The 18,708-nt window shown below is 48.1% G+C and overlaps 1 protein-coding gene across 1 annotated transcript in view; it reads left to right on the top strand.

Annotated features, from left to right (window-relative positions):
* The window catches only part of nfixb (nuclear factor I/Xb), a gene marked incomplete at both ends in the record, with an annotated part of 25,759 nt that extends 7,626 nt beyond the window's left edge, over positions 1-18,133 (top strand). The window contains 6 exon segments of the mRNA XM_080522006.1: positions 5,571-5,699; positions 10,951-11,126; positions 13,131-13,278; positions 15,509-15,600; positions 16,546-16,553; positions 17,950-18,133. Of these exon segments, the coding sequence (XP_080378132.1) occupies positions 5,571-5,699; positions 10,951-11,126; positions 13,131-13,278; positions 15,509-15,600; positions 16,546-16,553; positions 17,950-18,133 (737 nt within the window).
* Between the last annotated feature and the right edge of the window lie 575 nt (positions 18,134-18,708).

An 18,708-nucleotide genomic window follows, 5' to 3' on the forward strand; every position in this document is an offset into this window, starting at 1 on the left:
GAGAGGCGTCGCCGTTCCCGACGTTTCGGCGAGATAGCGGCTAATTAGGGAATCTCACAGAGACTAAAAAAAAAAAGAAAGAAAGAAAAAACAATATGTATAATTTAAGGCTGTTTCTGCTTAATAAGCTGGTCCTAATTGAAGCGGGGACTTGGTGGCGCGCCGTCGTCCTCCGCTGCGCGAGCCAAGGCGGCCGCGCGGGTCTGTTAGCAAGAAAACGCATTTAAAGAACCTGAATTCATGCTGTTAATGTCATTTTTGGGGTTTTTTTTGTTTTGTGAAAGATTAAGAAACCAAGCAAGAGTGAAATTGACATTTTAACTGTAGTTCTTTGTTTTTAAGACCATGACTTTTCATTAAAAGGTGCTTTTTTTTCGGGTGGGGGGGAGGGGTCAGATTCCTCCAGAAAGCTTTCCGGACAGCTGTCTTCTTCCACGCTGGGCTAAAATGCACTGGTACGGTTATTATGCTGGAATCTTTACCAGCTGGAAACCCGTCAAGAGCTCATAAATGAGTCAAAACACCAGCAGGAACTCCTCCGTCGTACAAAACAGGCAGCGATGAGAACAAGATGCCCGCCACGGCTCCGCGCCGCCGACAGCCTTCGAGCAAGGCTCGCCGCCGGAGTTTGTTTTGTCATTTTAAGCCCGAGTCTGAAACGCGCGTTTTCCCAGTGTCGGCGAGTTCGCTGCACGCTGGATTGCCTCTGTGAGGCTTTGAAGATTCAGCTTTTAACACGAGACCTGCATTGAGAAGATTTCCCTGACCTGGCGAGGCTGGTGTCAAATTACCAACTCACCTTGTGGGTAAATAAAAACATGTACATGCAAACCGAGAAGCGATAAAAGTGACCTAATGGCAATAAAGTTTTCCCAGCGATTGAAAACTAGTTCATGTGTTAATGAGCGTTGTTGAAATCTGAAATGGGTTGAAGGTGGAGAAGATCTTGATCTGGACTCGAACATCACAACCTCTCGCGTGGAAATTCTCGCATCGCTGGTGGAAAAGTTTCATTTCGCCCTGTTTGACCTCCGACGTAGCGGATTGACGTATACGAGGTCTCATGTGGGGTGTTTCCAGTGCAGCCTCCACCGTCAGACAGGAAATGACGACACATTTAACCAGAAAGCGCCGGCGCGAGCTACGTAGCGCTAAGTTGCTACGTAGCGCTAAGTTGCTACTTTTAAATTTCCCGGAAAAGTTGTGAATGTGTGGTTTCCTGCTCGCCGTCGACGTACCTGCCGTAAACTAACATGTATTGATGACGATAATGACGGCGTGTTCCACCAGCGGTTCAGGTTACGTGTCATATTAAAGCTAAGTAAAGCTAATGGCGGCTACTAGCATTACAGCACCAACATAGAATCATTCATTACTGGAGTTTATATTAGTCTCTAAACTCATTTATTTATTGTTTTCAACAGATTGAGTGCAGTACAACAGTTTATTTTTTACTACATCACAAGATATTTTTATATATTCAACAGGAGAGTAAAAAAAAAATTCCATATTTATAAACAGTAGTTTTTTGGGGGTTTTTTGCATTGAGTTTCAACCACTATTGTGCATTTTAGTGATTAAGAAGTGAATTATATTTGAAAATATACCACTACATACCTTCTGTGACCACTAGATGTCACTGTATGTCAACGGAATACTGCTACAGAACCAGAAAAAAAACTCCATTAACCTCCATTATGTATATTTAAATTTTTCATCTTAATTTACTCGATGCTTTGGATGTTATTTAAAAAAAAAAAAAGAGACATCTTTAAATATACAATACGTAAATACAACCAGGAGCTGTCGACTGAAGTTGGGAGGCTACTTTAATAATGTGCGGCGAATTTCGCCTTGTGATGTCCCTTCATACCACTAGAGGGCGTGATGAGCGACATATAGCATTGTGTGTTCTCGGCATGAAATAATAATGTGCAGCAGATTTGAAGCTTGTTGCAGCAACTGCTTCTTCAGAAATACAAATCTCTGGGATCCTGGCAGAATGACGGAGACTCTCTGGAGCGACGCGAAACAAAACCCTCAATAAGCGACTTCAAAAGATGAAAGCAGCAGTTGAAAGCGTATTCTTAAAAAAAAATAAAAAATGCGAGATTCACTCGGTGTCACGTTTCAAACGTCGTTAACAGCTTCACAACAAAGTGTTGTCGCTTTAGGCTTTTTCTTTTCCTCCTCTAAACTTCTCACATGGTTTCACTTCAGTAAATCTTCAAATGCTCCAATATTTCCTCTGAAAAAGTTAAAAACAGAAGACAGATTTGTTTTTCCATTCTTTTTTTGTCTCTCTCGTTCCCAATAATGATCTCAATTTCCTTCAGATTTATGGTCTTTTATATAAAGTCGTCTATAAAGTCGTTCACCAACAGTAACATCCTGTTCAGATGTTGATTTGACCTCCGAGATAACATAATAGACAAATTATGTTCAAAAACACCCAGTTTTGTCTTTTATTGTCTTGAAAACTTCAAAAGGCCAAGCGCTTTTTTTTTTTCTTCCCCCCCTGGAATCTAAACTTCTCACATGGTTTGACTTAAATAAATGTTAAAATGATCCAATAACTCAGCGAAGCTTGAAGGAGGAAAACATCGTATTGAAGATTTTCTCTTCTTTTCCCTGGAATCAAACATCGGAAGCTCGTTCACATTTAACGCGAGATGATTTATTTTATAATTTCCGAATTTTCCTCCTGTTGCTTCCAAACGAATCGAGAGAGATCGGTGCTGCTGCTTTTTTCTTCAAATTTGTATAAATGACAAATATATTTAATCACAGTAATGGAAGCCTTCGTTGTCAATGTCGCATGACATTCTCAGTTTTTGGCCTCTTGCAGAAAACAGTGATTCACATTTAGACACATTTTCAAGAATTTTAACCTGAAATATCCCCAATTTCCATCAGTTTTATACTTTTTTGTTCGTCATCAATAAGTGGGCACATTAGTTTAATCACTCCTGTGGCTTAAAGAAGTGAAAAAATAATCAACTTTTTAATAAACTCACAACTTTTTGAGATCGTGGAACTTTTAGAAAACGGTCCAACTCTGCGTTGATGAGGGGAAAACACAACTTTTTGAAAATGTTCCGTCTCCATGTTTTCCTGACAGTCACCGCTAACAATCCAACTTCATCGTCCGTCAATATGAATGTCGGCATTGTTGATATTTAAAGCGTATTGTTCACGAATGTGTGTATACCTTTGTTACAAAAACATCACCAACTAGTGGCTTGGCATGCCGACTGCATCATTTTCAGCCGTTTCCGTGGAAACGGGACATCATTTTCATAATGTGGCCGTGGAAACGCGAAACTTTTTTTGACACAAAAACATAAGTGTGTTTTCTTTTGAAATATTTCAATGAGGGTCTCGGTGAGTTTTGCTGTAAAGGGTCTTTATGCCGCCTTGAACAAAAAAGGAAAAATTAAAAAGTAATTAACCGATTCTTAAGATAAAATTATTAAAATATTGGACCATTTCTTTACACATAATTGCTACGAGACCAACCGCTGCTCTTTTCTTGGTTCGTTTTGTTAATTTACTTCCTGAAGGTAATGGCAATAAGTAGATTAAATTAATGGTCAATAAACTTTACTTATAAAGCACTTTTCCGCTGATTTAATATCATTATATTTAATAATGTGATTTCCCCCCCCCCCCATTTTAAAAAAAATATTTTGCACTAAATGTTACATTCATATAAAAGTTTATGAAATAAACATTTTTATTGTTTTCTATTCACGCACAGCGAGAGCAGCGGCCGTCATTTCATATCAGACGTATTCTGATATCTTCTTTTTTGCAGAATCTATACCCTCCGTGCACTAAATTAGAATTTCACTTCACTTTGTTGGCTGTAAAGCGTTTGTCATACGTTACCCTGCTACAACTAGCACATCGCCAGAAGTGCAATATCGTTACCAGATGGATGGAACTCCCATCCATTTTTCTTTTTTGCGTGTGGATTTTTATTGTTTTTACATCCCGGAATGCAACCGGCTAATAAAAAAAAACGTATATCGCCCCGTCCTCCTCCCCCTGCATACGGAGTCACGTGACCTGCCTCGTCGGAACATAAGCCAAACGTGTCGGAGAGGCTGCGAGGAAATGGTGATAAAAGGAAAAAAGAAGAGGGAGAGGAAAAAAAAAAAAAATCTGCTCCGTTAGATTTTATAAGCTTTGCTCGTTTAAAAAAAAAAAAAAAAAAAAATCTATTTCCACATCTCTGTGGGCCAGGTTGAAATTACCCGAGTCTTTATTTGAGCGCGTATTGTTTTATACGTGTGAATATTGTGTCGTTTAGTCAAGTTTACAGGCCTCTCGCTCGCCGGGCTTGTTTATGGCTTTTTATGCTTTCAAGCGAGTCTGAAGCGAACGTAAAGGAGGTCGGTGCGTCTCTCTCTCTCTTCCCCTCATTATTCTCTGCTTCATGGATTTTTTTCTTTTGCGGAGTTTTCTATATTCAAACGCCGCGGTCCCCCCCCCGCGGGAAGAGGTCAGATGCGCCATTTGGCGCCGCGCCCTCAAAAGCCCGAGAAGTCTAAAAATGGTGGCTTTTGGATTCCCATACATCAAAATGAATTCGCCTCTCGAGGCCTCGACCACAGGAGAGACTCTCTTTTTTATCTGTCGCGCTGTCGGCCATGTTTCTGGTCGCCTGTACGGAGTGTGGCGGTCCTCGGACCCAACTGAGCCTCAGCCGACATTTATAGACGTTTAGTATGTTTGTCTGTACGCCGCCGCCGTCGTCCTCGCCGCTCCTCTTCCTCCAGCCGTCACTGGCGACTCGCCCGGTGCTTCGCCACCGAGCCCCAACAGCCTGTGTGAGTGTGTGTGTGTGTGTGTGTGTGTGTGTGTGTGTGTGTGAGATTTCAAGCACTTCTTTATGAAATCCTATACGTCTTAAGGCGGCGGAATACCTTGACAGGCCGATACGCAGGAGGGCGGGACATCAGAGGCGTCCGCCGCTGTGTGTTTTGGCGTCCGCGGCTTCAGACGCCGGGCGCTGGACGGCGATCACAGCGTTTTCCCCGAGATCGCTGCTTTTTGACGAGCTCCGCGGCGCCGCTCGTGGGTTTGGGGTTTTTTTTTTTTTGGCAACGCATTTCCCAGCTCTCCTCCTGTACCTGACGCCCCCCCCACCTCCTCCTCCACCCCCCGTCCACTTCCCTTCACTCTGAACGCCTATTTTTTATTGCTGCTTTGAAAACATGGCCGCTCCCTGGAGACAACCCCCCCCTCCCCCACCCCCACTCCCCCCTCCCCCACCCCCGCTGTCTGACGGACGCGGAGCAGCCGACCGTACGCCAGCGTAGACCTCAGTACAGATTGTGAGAACCCATCTGTATGTCGAGCCAGTCAACAAATCAATGAATGAATCAGCCGATCAATCCATTGATTTCAGTCCAGTCATGACCGTTTGATTCTCGTAATCAAATTTGATAGAATTCTGATAAGGTTATTTTTTTTTTAAGTAGAGTCTTAAGTTAAGCAACGCAGCCATGTTTGATTAAAACCTCGTCTCTGTTCTGCCATTCTGTTGATCCCCTCTTTGCCAGGACTCTCGTCGCCTGGTTCTCTTAAGAAGCCGGGGAAATTCGATTTCAGCGCCCTGTCCTCCCAGACGAGGTCCCCCCGCATGGCGTTCACCCACCACCCGCTGCCAATGCTGGCGGGAGTGAGACCAGGTGAGACCAACCCAGCTCCCGAAAAAAAAAACCCCACCCCACCCCCTCCCCCCCGACCTCCACCCCCTCCCCAGACTCCTCCTACCCCCGCCCCCTCCCCCGTTGCTTTAGAGGTGGGAGCGTTGTCTCGAGCTGCAGGTGTTATGGCCTCCTCTTCCCCATCTGACCCCCCCTCCCCCCCTCTCCCTACTCCCCTCCCCCCCCCTGACCTTGGTGGGGTGCAGGACGTTGCTGGTGACGGAGCTTGTTAGGAAGTGCGTTTGTTTTGGGGCGGGGGGGGGGTTTCCGGGTGCTTGTTCGGTGGCACATGGTTGGTGGTCGGTTTCTCGGGCTGCTCTGGTTTTGTCGCCGCTTCCTGTCTCCGGCGTTCTGCGACGCCAAACAAACGTCTCCGAGTGGACCGGCGGCCGCTCGCGCCGATCGGCGGGCGTGACTGGTGCATGCGGTCTGACGTTTAAACTCCTCGTTCGGGAGGACACTGTGTCTTTGCTAAACCCATTCCACTTCCTGTTCACGTCGCCCGAAGGACAAGGGTATAGACGATGAGTTCTGGAGACGATGAGTTCTGGAGACGATGGGCTCTGGAGACGATGAGTTCTGGAGACGATGAGCTCTGGAGACGATGGGCTCTGGAGACGATGGGTTCTGGAGACGATGGGCTCTGGAGACGATGGGCTCTGGAGACGATGAGATCTGGAGACGATGAGTTCTGGAGACGATGAGATCTGGAGACGATGAGTTCTGGAGACGAGTTCTGGAGACGATGGGCTCTGGAGACGATGAGTTCTGGAGACGATGAGCTGAGTTCTGGAGACGATGAGTTCTGGAGACGATGAGCTCTGGAGACGATAAGCTGAGTTCTGGAGACGATGAGTTCTGGAGACGATGAGTTCTGGAGACGATGAGCTCTGGAGACGATGAGTTCTGGAGACGATGAGCTGAGTTCTGGAGACGATGAGTTCTGGAGACGATAAGCTGAGTTCTGGAGACGATGAGTTCTGGAGACGATGAGTTCTGGAGACGATGAGTTCTGGAGACGATGAGCTCTGGAGACGATGAGTTCTGGAGACGATGAGCTGAGCTCTGGAGACGACGAGTTCTGGAGACGAGGGGTTCTGCCATTTGGGTTTGTATGATCACAGAAAATCAACTCAAGAGGTCTAAATGTGGGAGTTCATAAATACGTCGGTCAATACCTGCGTCATCGGGAAGTGACGTCCCAAAACGTCATTCAATATTTGGGTAAAAATCGCTTATGTCTGTCTCAAAGTTAAACCTCATTATGATGAGATTATGACATTTAACAGGGGAAGAAAATATGTGCAATAAAGGAGCATTCTACCAATATCAGATAATACGACTCATCTGTGTCATCGTCAACGCTTCAAGCCCCCGAAGTCCGAACTTCCAATTCAACACTTTCCACCTTTATTAATATTCAAAACTTCTAGCGTCCAGCACATTAACTACAATACCAGATGGCTGGATGAACGGATAGATAGAAGAAAATACATATTAAAAATAACAAAATCCAACAAGTACACATGCATAATCAAATAGGTTCTGTTGAGGAAATGTGCTTGACTCTCAAAAAACACTTGTAAAGTACTGGGAAGGGAAAAGTAAAAGGAAGAGGGGAGTAGAAAAGACGGAAACTTCATGATAATCAGGCGAAGCTTCACCAGATACCTTCAGTTTCTACAGTCTTCCTCAAGCTAAACCAGACAGATCTCTGCTGCTTCGGGACATTCGGAGGCTAACAAAACCACTTGTAGCATCCGGTTCACCTCAAACGGCCACGTTAGCTTTCCACGAAGCTAACTGTGAAAGCTAACGTTAGCTTCCAAAACGTATTTACACTGTGACGGGAGAAACTTGCAGCCAGAAATAAAGCGAGTCCATCTTGAAAACATTGTGTAGACGGGGCCTGAGAGGCGCCATTAAGCTAAATACATAACGTGTCCTGGACGCAAGGAGAACCTGGGACCTGGGGGGGGGTAAAGTCACGAGCCCAGGCTGGAACCCAAACAACGCTTCAGTACAGTTCTAAACTGCAGCAGCGTTCTTCGCCTCCACACTCATTCATGGCGATTTGATGAATCGCGGGTTTGTTTGTGCGCCGCCGCCACAACACAACCTCAAGCCCTGCGATAGGAATCTCTTAATGAGTGTTTGGAGCCACGTGTCACAATCTACCGGTAAGGTGATACTGATAGCCCGCGATCCCCCAAATTAATTGGGAGTGTTATCGGATTATCGCACAACGACCTCGGGGAGGGGGGGGGGGGGTTGTTACAGCCAGTAAGTGAAACTCCACCGGCTCCGTGCTTTGAATCTCAATGCTCTTTCCTCCCACTTTCGGCCCTTTTATGTTTTCATAACGACGTTGCGGTCGGTCACATGTTGAATCCTTCATTCGAGGGTGGAAAGTACGACTCTCATATCGAGTCACATCCAAATATAAATCATCCCTCTCTCTCTCTCTCTCTCTCCCCGTTTCATCAGTCAAAGACTTTCTCTCCTCTTCTCGGGGTGAAGGAGCTCGCCGGAGATAATTACCCATGTGCTTTAGCTCTGCGCGAGGCTACATCAAAGGATTTTTTTTTGCTTTAAAGCCGCCGAGCAGATGTGAGGCGATGAGGTTGACCGCCGTGTCATTAAACCCTCCTCGGCGGTTGTTGACAGACCCGATGCCTCTGGAGACGGCGCTACGGCGACTCTTAATGTCCTGAGTGTGTGTGTGTGTGTGCGTGTGTGTGTGTGTACTGGACGTGTTTGCAGCGGCGGCGGCGCAGACGGACGCCGTACCCCCCTTATTTGTGACCCTTACGCGGTTGCGGATTCACGTCTCCCCGGCGTGCGCCGGGATGACGGTGCCCGCCACATCCACGGCGGTGATGATGTTGTTGTTGTTGTTGGGTTTTTTTTGTGTGTGAAGGACGAGATCCAAGAGGGTTTAGGGTTTTGGAGGAGCGGGATGGGGGAGCGTGCCGCGGCCGGCTGCGACGGTTTTGACGGAGTTTGTCCCTTTAGTCACATTGAATCGTCCTCCGTCTGCACGCGAGGAACACGGCCAGCTTTCAAAAGTGGGGAAATGTTTGACCCCCCCCTTGCGTTCGTAGATCTCCTGCCAATCTACTCTAAAGACTCCACAAGCCCTCGTGAAGCGTCGTGGCTCCGGAGTCGTGGACTCGTCTGCCGGGGGCTCGTCTCCCTCCGACTCGCGACGCGAGAACAGATTTCAACACGTGTTGAAATCAACAGTGGATGAAGATGATGGGGACTGAGCACATGCTTTAAAATTGCTTTTAAGCCAATAAATATTCAAGTAGTTGCATGAATTATTTGGGGGGGGGGGGGGGGGGGAAATAGAACACAAACTAAATTGGATGGTTGGTCGTATCCAGGTTTTTACAAAAAAACGGTAATTTTTCCCGCGCTCTACGTTTACAAAAAATAGAAAAACTTATTGACATGGACGCGCATAAACACCTGGTTCAGAGCTGCTATGAGCAGCCAAACCTGTAGGGGGCAGTGTCCCGACACATGACGGTAGATATAAAACACTAGATGCCTGACGGCGCCGCCTGTGACGTGCCGGCAGCGCCGCCATCTTGGGAAGGTCTCCTGCCCGTGCTGAACGTGAAGATCACAGGACAGAAAATCCACAAAAACATTAGTTGGTCGCTTGCTCGTCCACGTAGCAACACAAGTAATACCTCATTTTAGAGTTGAAGTAAAACTCAATCCCGTGGAAACCTCATGGGAAAATGATTGGGGGGGGGGGGGGGGAAGTCTTCGACCAAATACAAAAAACACTTGCAAATTCAAAACAACACAACACAAACACGTGGTACCAGTAGCAAACTACCAAATAGGTGTTTTTGCTATTTGGTAGGGTTCTCTGAAGTTTGTAGTGTTTTGCGCTTCCAGTGCAATTAGTGGCCAGACCGATGTTCTGAAAGTACAAAGGTACGTGTTCGTATTGATCCTGAACCGTCTCCGTGTCTCGGTACCGGACCAGTTCTGCAGGACCGGTGTGAGACCAAGGGTATCTGGGTTCATGTGACCTGGCTGGCAGTTCAAGTGGGGGTTGAGAAGAAGGGTGGGGGGGGGGGGTTCCCCTCTTATGGCGCTTTCCCCACGACCCGACCCCCCCCCCCGTCCCCCGACCCGCCCCCAGACCCCCTCGGCTTGGCCCCGGCCCCAGTCCCCTAATGAGATTAGCATGGCACTATGGGAGCAGGGAGAGCAGGCAGCCTGGCATGGCAGCGAGGGGGGGGGGGGGTAATGCAGCCGGGTTGGCACCCCTCGTCAAGTACACTCACACAATGTATAAGACCGGAGCAGCAGAGCCTGCTGGCAGCCTGGGGTGGGCAGCTGGGGGTCCTGGACGGGCAGAACAGGCTTCTCATGCAAACCAAGGAGGTTCAGTAAAGGATGTCGGTCTGACAGAGACGGCTTTGTGTCGGCTGTTGGACGACCAACTGCTCCCCCCCCCCACACCCACAGCCACCCACCCAACCACCACCACCCCCCCGTCACGCCTTCGTACATACATTCAGCTGTTTAATGTGCTCATCGGCCTCATTTCTCCGCACCTTCACGTCCACACATACGCGGTTGCGTTTTATATTTGCAGATATGAAGCTGTTTTTTTTTTTTTTTTTGCAGATCTGAAGTGCACGTACAGATTAATTCCGTCACGGAGGCAAAATGTGTCAGATAGAGAAAACGGCTTTAACCGTCTGAATGCCAAGTTGCGTCAACGCCAGTGAATCACACTCTGGAAACGGCGCGCAGACGTGCAGGCATTAAGGACGGCTAATTTAAGACGCTTCTCTTTGTGTTTTTTTATTTATTTATTTATTTATTTCAACAACAAACAAAAAAAACAACCTTCTGTTTCTCTGTGCAAGCTGTTTGGATCTCGCTTCAAAATGTTGTACTCGTATCACCTGAATTCACCTGCCCGCCGCCGTCTATTGTGACAAATGTGTGCAATGTGTGTTAAATCTCCATAAAAAGGGTGTTTTTGTTTTTTTGTTTTCCTGTACGAAGCTGTGTTCTGTTTGGTTTCCCCCCCCGGAAACCAAAAAACGAGCCTCTCTTTCAAGCTTTTGTCGTGTGGTTGTTTTTTTTGTGCCGGTTCCCCTCGTCTCGCCCTGTCCGTCCCTCCGTCCCCCCCCCCCACCCACCCCCTCGCTTCTCCACCGGCCTCCCTCTTAACACGAGCACCTGTGTCCCGCAGGGAGTCCCCGTGCTTCAGCCTCGGCCTTGCACTTCCCGTCTCCCTCCATCATCCAGCAGTCTAGCCCCTACTTCACCCACCCAACCATCCGCTACCACCACCACCCTGGACAGGACCCCCTGAAGGAGTTTGTGCAGTTCGTCTGTGCCGACGGCTCGGGGCAAGGCGCCGGACAGGTAAGGCGCCGTCTTACTACCTATTGACGCGTGTTGGGTGTCCCGCAAAAAAAAAAACATCCGGTAAATACCGCGCGACATCGCTTCAAGCAAAAAGCCGGGAAATATTGTCTTGTGATTGAAAATGGTGAGTTCCGTCAACAGGAATCATTTCCCCACGGTGAAATTTAACCACGGCGCAATTTACAAAGGAAAAACATACAAAAAATTTTGTAGTTTTTGTGGTTTATTCACATAGTATTCAAAAAATATTCCGTTCAATCTTCGTGTTTTTGACGTGACGGCAGCTGCCTTCAACACGACAACGTTCTCAAGTGGAAATGCAAAACTGCCGTTGCTTTCTGGGGGTTTTGCTCAAATCTGCTGAAAATGCACCTTTTTGAAAATGTCTCCATGGAAACGGGGGGGTAAACTTTTCTGAAACGCTGCCACTGGTTGTAGTAAATAGTTTCCACGTGCACAAATAGATGGACAATAACAACTCCAGAGTATCGTGACTCCCCAGTTCATATTTCCCTTGTGACTCGGTACTTTTATTTTGACAGTCACCGTAATAAACAGTCCAACCTTGTCACAAGTGTCCGTGTTTCCCCGTTGTTAATGTTTATAGCGGATTGTTTTCCGCACACGCGTGTGTGTGTGTGGTCTCTTTACAAAAACAACATCGTTTTGATTGTTTCTATTGTAAACAGACAGTTTAGAAAGATTTTTCTGAAATAAACAAAACTAAAACAAACAAAAAAAAACGCAAAAACGTTGCATTTTCAACTTGAACCATTGTCGTGTTTATTCAGGCGTTTTCATCCTGCCTGTTTCCCACAAATGACCAATTGTGGTATTAAATGTGTGGCTGTTGTCAAACAAAAGCAGTTTTGTCAGAAACAAACACCTTGCAGTGTGTCGAAATGACAAACCAGCGCTAACAACATTCCTGTTTTGAGTCCAGCAATTGTAAATCAGGAATATCGGGTGTGAAAACTTTTTACACAGTGACACTCAATTTATACGAAATTCAGTCTGTTTTTGTTGTTTTGGCGGGAACTTTCAGTCGCTTTTAAGCTGTGGTTAAATTTCACAGTTCTCATAATCACTACATCCCTGTGGATTTTTGCAGAATCAAAGATATTGTGCGACAAAAACCAACATCGAAAAACACGAACACACCAAGTTCAGCACGGCGACACATTTCTTCAGTCGGTTGCTCTACAATTCTCTGTACTGTCTTGTCCATGTCATATTGCCGTTTCCCCGTTTCAGACCCCCAACGTTTTCCCTCCTCCTCCTCCTCCTCCTCTTTTTTTTTTTCAATTTTCTTTCGCTCCACCCAACCCCTCCGAAGTTACAACCATCCGCACGAGCGTGATTCAGAACACCTCAAGTCAAGCATACCTCGCCCTTGTGTTGTGTCATCGTGTTTCTGTCCTCATCTCTCGATGTTCCGATTTTAGTTGGCGTTTGGTCGTTTGGCGGCGGCGGCGTTTGGTTGGTTGGTTGGTTGGTTGGTTGGTTGGTTGGTTGGTTGGTTGGTTGGTTGGTTGGTTGGTTGGTTGGTTGGTTGGTGTTGTGCTTGTGTAGCAGAGTATTCTCCCATGATTTTTTTGATTTCTTGCCATCTTCTGGACGAATCCCAGTCAAATAATTTGCTCACTCCCCTCCTCCTCCTCTTCCTCCACCCGACATGGACCACCACCACCCCCCCCACCCCCCCCCCAGTGGACCCTCTCACCTCCAGCTCTTATCAAACCTTGTGGTGACTATTATTTCTCACACCTCCATAAAAGAAGCAAACCGCATACATCATTCCTTTTGGTTGTTGTTTCCCACCCACCACCTCCTTCCTCCCTTCTCCCAGCACCCCCCCCCCACCCCTCCTCCTCCACCTCCTCCGTCATGGATTTTTTTTTTTGGCGCCCGGCCCTCCCTGAGCTGCGTCTCATTCTCATCCCCGTGTCTTGCGGACTTGTCGCATGTCGCCCTCCTTGACCCTATTTGTGTTGTCTGCAGCCAAACGGGAGCGGCCAGAGCAAAATGCCGGGCTCCTTCTTGCTGCCTCCACCTCCCCCAGTGGCCCGCCCAGTGCCCCTCCCCATGCCCGACTCTAAACCCAACAGCACGCCCCCTGACGGCGGACTCTCCTCGCCCACATCTCCGTGTAAGTGACCCCGCAGAGACCGGTCTCGAAATCGAAAAACCAACACCGAAAAAACAAACAAACCCAAAAGGAAACAAAAAACCAACAACAACAAAAAAATCAGACCCTCCCCTCCCCCATCCCTCTCCGACGAGGAAAAAAAAGAAAAGAAGGAAAGAAAGAAAAGCCCCCCCCCCCCCTCCCTCCTGTCATTGTTCTACCTTCAACGTGTCATCAGTGTATCCAGCATTTCACGTCCCCGAACCCCTCGGACGGCCTCTAGAGGGCAGCGTGTGGAGCTCGTCAGGGTAGAGAGCACCACCCCCCCCCCTCACCGCGGACTTCTGTGAGACTCCTCAGGGACCCCCCCATCCCCCCCCACCCCGGGTGAATTCCAGCGGTGTGGAAGCTGCACTCACGTCTGCGGCTCCTCGGATCAATCCCACTTTTCCGGGCACAAATTTAGGGCAGTTAATCTACATGGACTCCAAAGACCTCGGGTAGAAATTGGGACGTTTGATGGAAGTATTTTATTTGTACTTTTTTTTTTTTTTTGCTTGTTTTTTTTGTTTTTGGCTTGACCGAACGGCCGAAGGATGTGCTTTCAGGGCGAAGGTTCTTGTCGGGCGTGCGTTTCCTCACCTGCGATAGGAGGGGCACTGGATGGAGCACGTTTTGCTTTTTTTCTCGTTTGTTTCTTCGCTCTCCTTCAAATTTAGTGTTTCCGTTTTTTACCCCCCAACCCCCAACCCCGCCACCCCTCCCCCCCCCCCCTGGTCAGTGTCTCGGAGTCTTCTATGTCTTATGTATGTTACTCCAGTTCTTAGAAACACCATGGATGTGTGCTGTATCTCTCTTCCTGTCGCTCTTCTTCTCGCTCTTCCTCCTACCCCCCTCCTCCTCCTCTTTTTTACCCCCCCCCTTCCACACGAACTGACTCACATGTACACAAGCTTCTGCGAATCCCCCTCGGTGAACGTTTTTTCAGATTCTGGAGTCCGTAGGGTTCCTCAAACTGCCCTAAATTTGTCAGAGACGTTGATGCCAGTGGGTTTTAAATGTCCCCGACTGATCCTCGGCGTCGGGGTTCTGCTGCTCAATCGCTTCCAAATCAGTTCATCAAGTGGATCTAATCACTCGGGGAAATCGGGAGTTTGCAAACCAGAACTTTTTCCTTCAGTTTTGACCTCGATTATAAACGGCACTACTTTAAGCTCAATCCATGCATTTCTTCTTTTTTTTTTTTGTTTTGTTTTCGTCATTTGATTGATCCAGTTTTCAATATTATTCATTATTGTCAAAATATCCAAGTCACGTTTCTTCTGGATGATTATAAATGTTTTTGGAATGAAATGAGATTAAATATCAACGATATTTAAAATGACATGTTGATAGTGATCAATGCTGGTTAACGGTGAGTTGATTTTTTTTTTTACATGAACAGTAACCTTCAAATTGTTAATTGTTCTCAGTCAATATCACCTTTAAAATGTAAAAAAATGGAGAAAGTTTGACTATTTGTTGAAGTTCATACCAGTATTGACTTTAAGAGACCCACAATTAATGTTTTTTTAATATATTAGAAAGTATTTAATTTCATAGTAAGGCTTAAAAACACAAACAAAATATATTCCGACATGAAAGATAATTCTATTTAGCTCAACCAAATAAGAGGTTTTCTTCTTTAACCTATTTCATATATTCATGGTAATTAAGTTCTCTGTAAGTAGTTAGAAAAATATAATTGTCTCAGACATGAGCAACTGTTAGAAACCAGTACAAATGTACTATTTTATGTCAAATATAGTTTAAAGAATACAATTAGTTCTTGTTTTTTCTTTCTATTTCCGCTGTCATGTTTACATGCTAAACAGTTAGCTTAGCAGCTTGCTGTTGGTCTTCAGCAGAACCTGACTTAAAAAAAAAAAAAAAAAAAATCTTGTCTTTCTGGGGAGCTACAAAATCTTCCTGTTGTTTATTTGTCTCTTTTGTCATGTTAAACCAAATTAAATTAACTTATTTCTGTCTGTGTTGCTTTCACGCTAAGCTAACCGGGCTAACATGATATTGATAGTAAAGTGTTATTTTCCCCATGTTCATCAAGTACGTACACAAATAGCCTTGTCCCCCTTTCAACCCCCCCCAACCACCCAAAAAAAAAAAAAGAACCAGTTCTTTTAGCCTCCGGCTATAGCGCTAGCACCGTTAGCACGTCCTCATGTGGCCTGTCGTTGTCCTTCTGTCTCTGTAGCATACTCCACGCCAGGCGCCACAGCTCCCAACAGGTTTGTCGGCATCGGATCACGGGACAACAACTTTCTGAACATCCCGCAGCAGACGCAGGTAGGCCGCCTTCGCCACCCGACGCTTTTCTGTCGCCCTCGAAGGGACACACACACAACAACAACAAAAAAAGAACCGCGAGGAGGAAGACTCGTCTGCTTTCACTGCGATTGCCGGCCCGAACTCGGGGGGGGAAACTTATTAACTCCGTGGACGTTCGCCAGAACATTTCTTATTCCCTCTCTCCCTCCAACCCGTTTTTTTTTTCCCCTCCGCGAGTGCATTTGTACATCTGCATTTTACCGTACGTGTGTGGTTCACCATATGCGCTCCACTGTTTACTTGGCACGTACGGAGCCTCGCCTCCAGGCTGCCGGCCGGCTCCCTCGCTTTTCGTCTTCCCTCGTTCTTGTCTGCCGCCCCTCTCCAACTCTCCCCCCGGCTTCACTTTCTCCTCGTTTTTCAGCTCCGCCATCTTCCTTCCTCTGTGCTCGCCCCCCCCCCCCGCCGCCCCCAAGAATATTTCTATCCAGTAACTTTCTCCCTTTCGCACCTTCGCTGCTGCTTCCCCTCTCTCGCGCCTCCGCCATTACCACCAGCACTTTTCTCATTAGTGTCCAACCACACCCGCCTGGAGCCAGCTCCGCTCCCCGACACATGGAAACCATCTGAAGCCGCCCGCCCGCCCGCCCGCCCTCGTTTCGCTGCCCTCCGTTCCCTCACTTTTCCTTTTCTTTCCACTTTCCTGCTACTCGACTCCCGAGCCGTCCCTCCCTTCTTGGAACTTTGTGTCCACGCTCATGCCTCGTATAAATACTGCGTGTGATTAGAAATCCTTTTCCAAAACCACGAGTCGTGAAGTTTCCAGGCTGAACTCGACTGAAGCGCTTCGATAACCGTCGTTCCAAAGTCTGTGAAGACTCGTCCAGATCGTCTCTGATTCTTGTCTAGACTTTCTGTCCGTTTGTAAAGTTTATCTCTAAGCTCCTTTGGATTCTCTTTCAGACTCTCTCGTAGTCTTCGAGACCTAAATCAGGTCCACTTTTTAAGACACGAATCTGGGTTTCCTCAAACTTTGGATACACCTTCTCTAAAAGGCTCAACCCAAACCATGAAGAAAGCAGGGGAAAAAAAAAAAAGAAAGAAAAGCCTAGTAAACACAAGTATATAGACCAAGAGTTAACCGCAAGCTTTTGGCTGTGTGGGGCTTCTTCTGTACTGAGCGGGGCAAAATATCTGCCGTGTGGTTTTGCTTTTCAAGGCACAGCCGGCTAACTGTTTACACGTGTCTCCACGGCGACACCGGGGGAAAAAAAAAAAAAGAAAAAGATTAATGAGCCACAGAAAGATCGCTTACAAGACAAAGACCTTGTCAGAAGTGTGTACGTGGTGACTTGAGGAAAACCTCTGCCGGCCGCGTCAACGGTGGGCTTCTTGCGCACTCGTGTGGCGGGCGGGCGGTACTGCGGCCTGTGGAAGGGCCGGGAAGGAGAAACAAGAGAAGCAAACGGGCGAGAGGGGGGGGGGGGGGGTGGGGGGGGGTTGGGGGGAGAGAGCAACAGAGTTTCTGCCCCGTATAGGAGTCACGTCCCGGTTGTCTCGTTGCCCCCGGCAACCAGACATGATGTCATAGCCAGTTGATCTTGAATTTGAGAAGGGTTTGCTGGAGGCGGGGGGGGGGCAAAAAGAAAAGAGGGTGGTCACTGTCTGCTGCCAAGGATTTAGTGGGAGTGTTCATGGGAGATAGATGGATTGTGTGTTTGTAAGAGCGAACACACAGAAGTGAGGGAGGGAGGGGGGGGGAGGGAGGGAGAGAGAGAGAGAGAGAGAGAGAGAGAGACTAAGAAGGGAGAAGTTACAATGCCCCGAGGCCTGCTGGGACGGCGCCCGGGGGAAGCGGGGTTAGCTGAGGAGGCCATGGAGGCAGGAGGAGGGGGGTGGTGGGGGGGGGGGGGGTATTCATGAGACCTGTTAGAGTCAAACAAAACAAAACACACACACACACAAAAAAGAGGCTGCCTCTCCTCCTCCCTCTCCTCCTCCTCCTCCTTCCTGCCAGCAGTTTCCAAGGCTTGACTTCTTGAACGTTGGCACGCCGGCCCCCCCACCCGCCCCCCCCCCCCCCCCCCCCCCCCCCGCCGAGCCGGATCCTCGCGGGCCAAGCGGGGCAGCCAACAACGGTGGCGGTGACCCGATTCTGCTCCCGGCTCACGCTGAGCCGGGAGCAGCCCGACGTGGAGATGGCGCGACTGACACGGGAGCGCCAGACTTTACCCCCCCCCCCCTCCTCCTCCTCCACCCCCCCCCCAAATTGTAGACACACTGTACGGCTCTGGAGGAACGGACAGACCTGGTGGTAATGAGCTGGGCCGGACGCCCGGACCACCGTCCTCATTCACTGTGTTTAAGAACCGGAGGAGCCAAACGCCACGGCTTCCTGTGCCGACGCTTCCGGCTGGAGGGATTCGTGGCGCCAGACGGAACGTTTGCCGTGAATTCCTGCGCCGCGTGCGACCAAGGCGTCGGGATCACACCTCGCCACCTGTACCTTCTCTCCGACGCCGCCGCGAGCTCTGACCCTCGGCCGGACTGAAAAACGTTCTTGCCAACCGCCGGACAGATGGCGAACCAAAAAAATGTGCCGAAGACCCTCGATGGGGACGGATTCTGATGACTTCAGTGATCCGCGGGCGACGCTTCCAGTTCGCCTCCGTGAAACGAAACGTCGTCTTTAAGTCTTTCGCCGTAAAGACGCTCTGCTTGAATTTCTTTTCTGAACTTCGACCCGGAGCGTCGGACACTTTGGGAGTTTATTTCCCCCCAAATTCAACTTTTCCTTGATTTTTCCCTCCATTAGAACATCAGATCCTAGGAGCTGCATCCAGAATCTGCTGTGTCTGTGTGAGCTGGACTGGCTCCGCCCCCCCCACACACACACACGCCCATCTACGGGAAGAGGAGGAAGTACTTCCTCTCGTGGCGCCACGTGCCAGAGCAGAGCTGCCTGATTGTGGGAGGAGTCAAAGGGGGGAGGAGCCTACCTTGATTGTGATTGGCTGAACCCCCCGATGACACTATATAGGGTTTGATTTCTGATTGGCTGCTTGGAGCGACACACTTTTTAAAACCTGGAACAAGGAGAGAGGGAGGACACTCTTTCTTCTCTTC

Source organism: Blennius ocellaris (genome assembly GCF_963422515.1).
Source record: "Blennius ocellaris genome assembly, contig: SCAFFOLD_105, whole genome shotgun sequence".
In the NCBI taxonomy this organism is placed as follows: Eukaryota; Metazoa; Chordata; class Actinopteri; order Blenniiformes; family Blenniidae; genus Blennius; species Blennius ocellaris.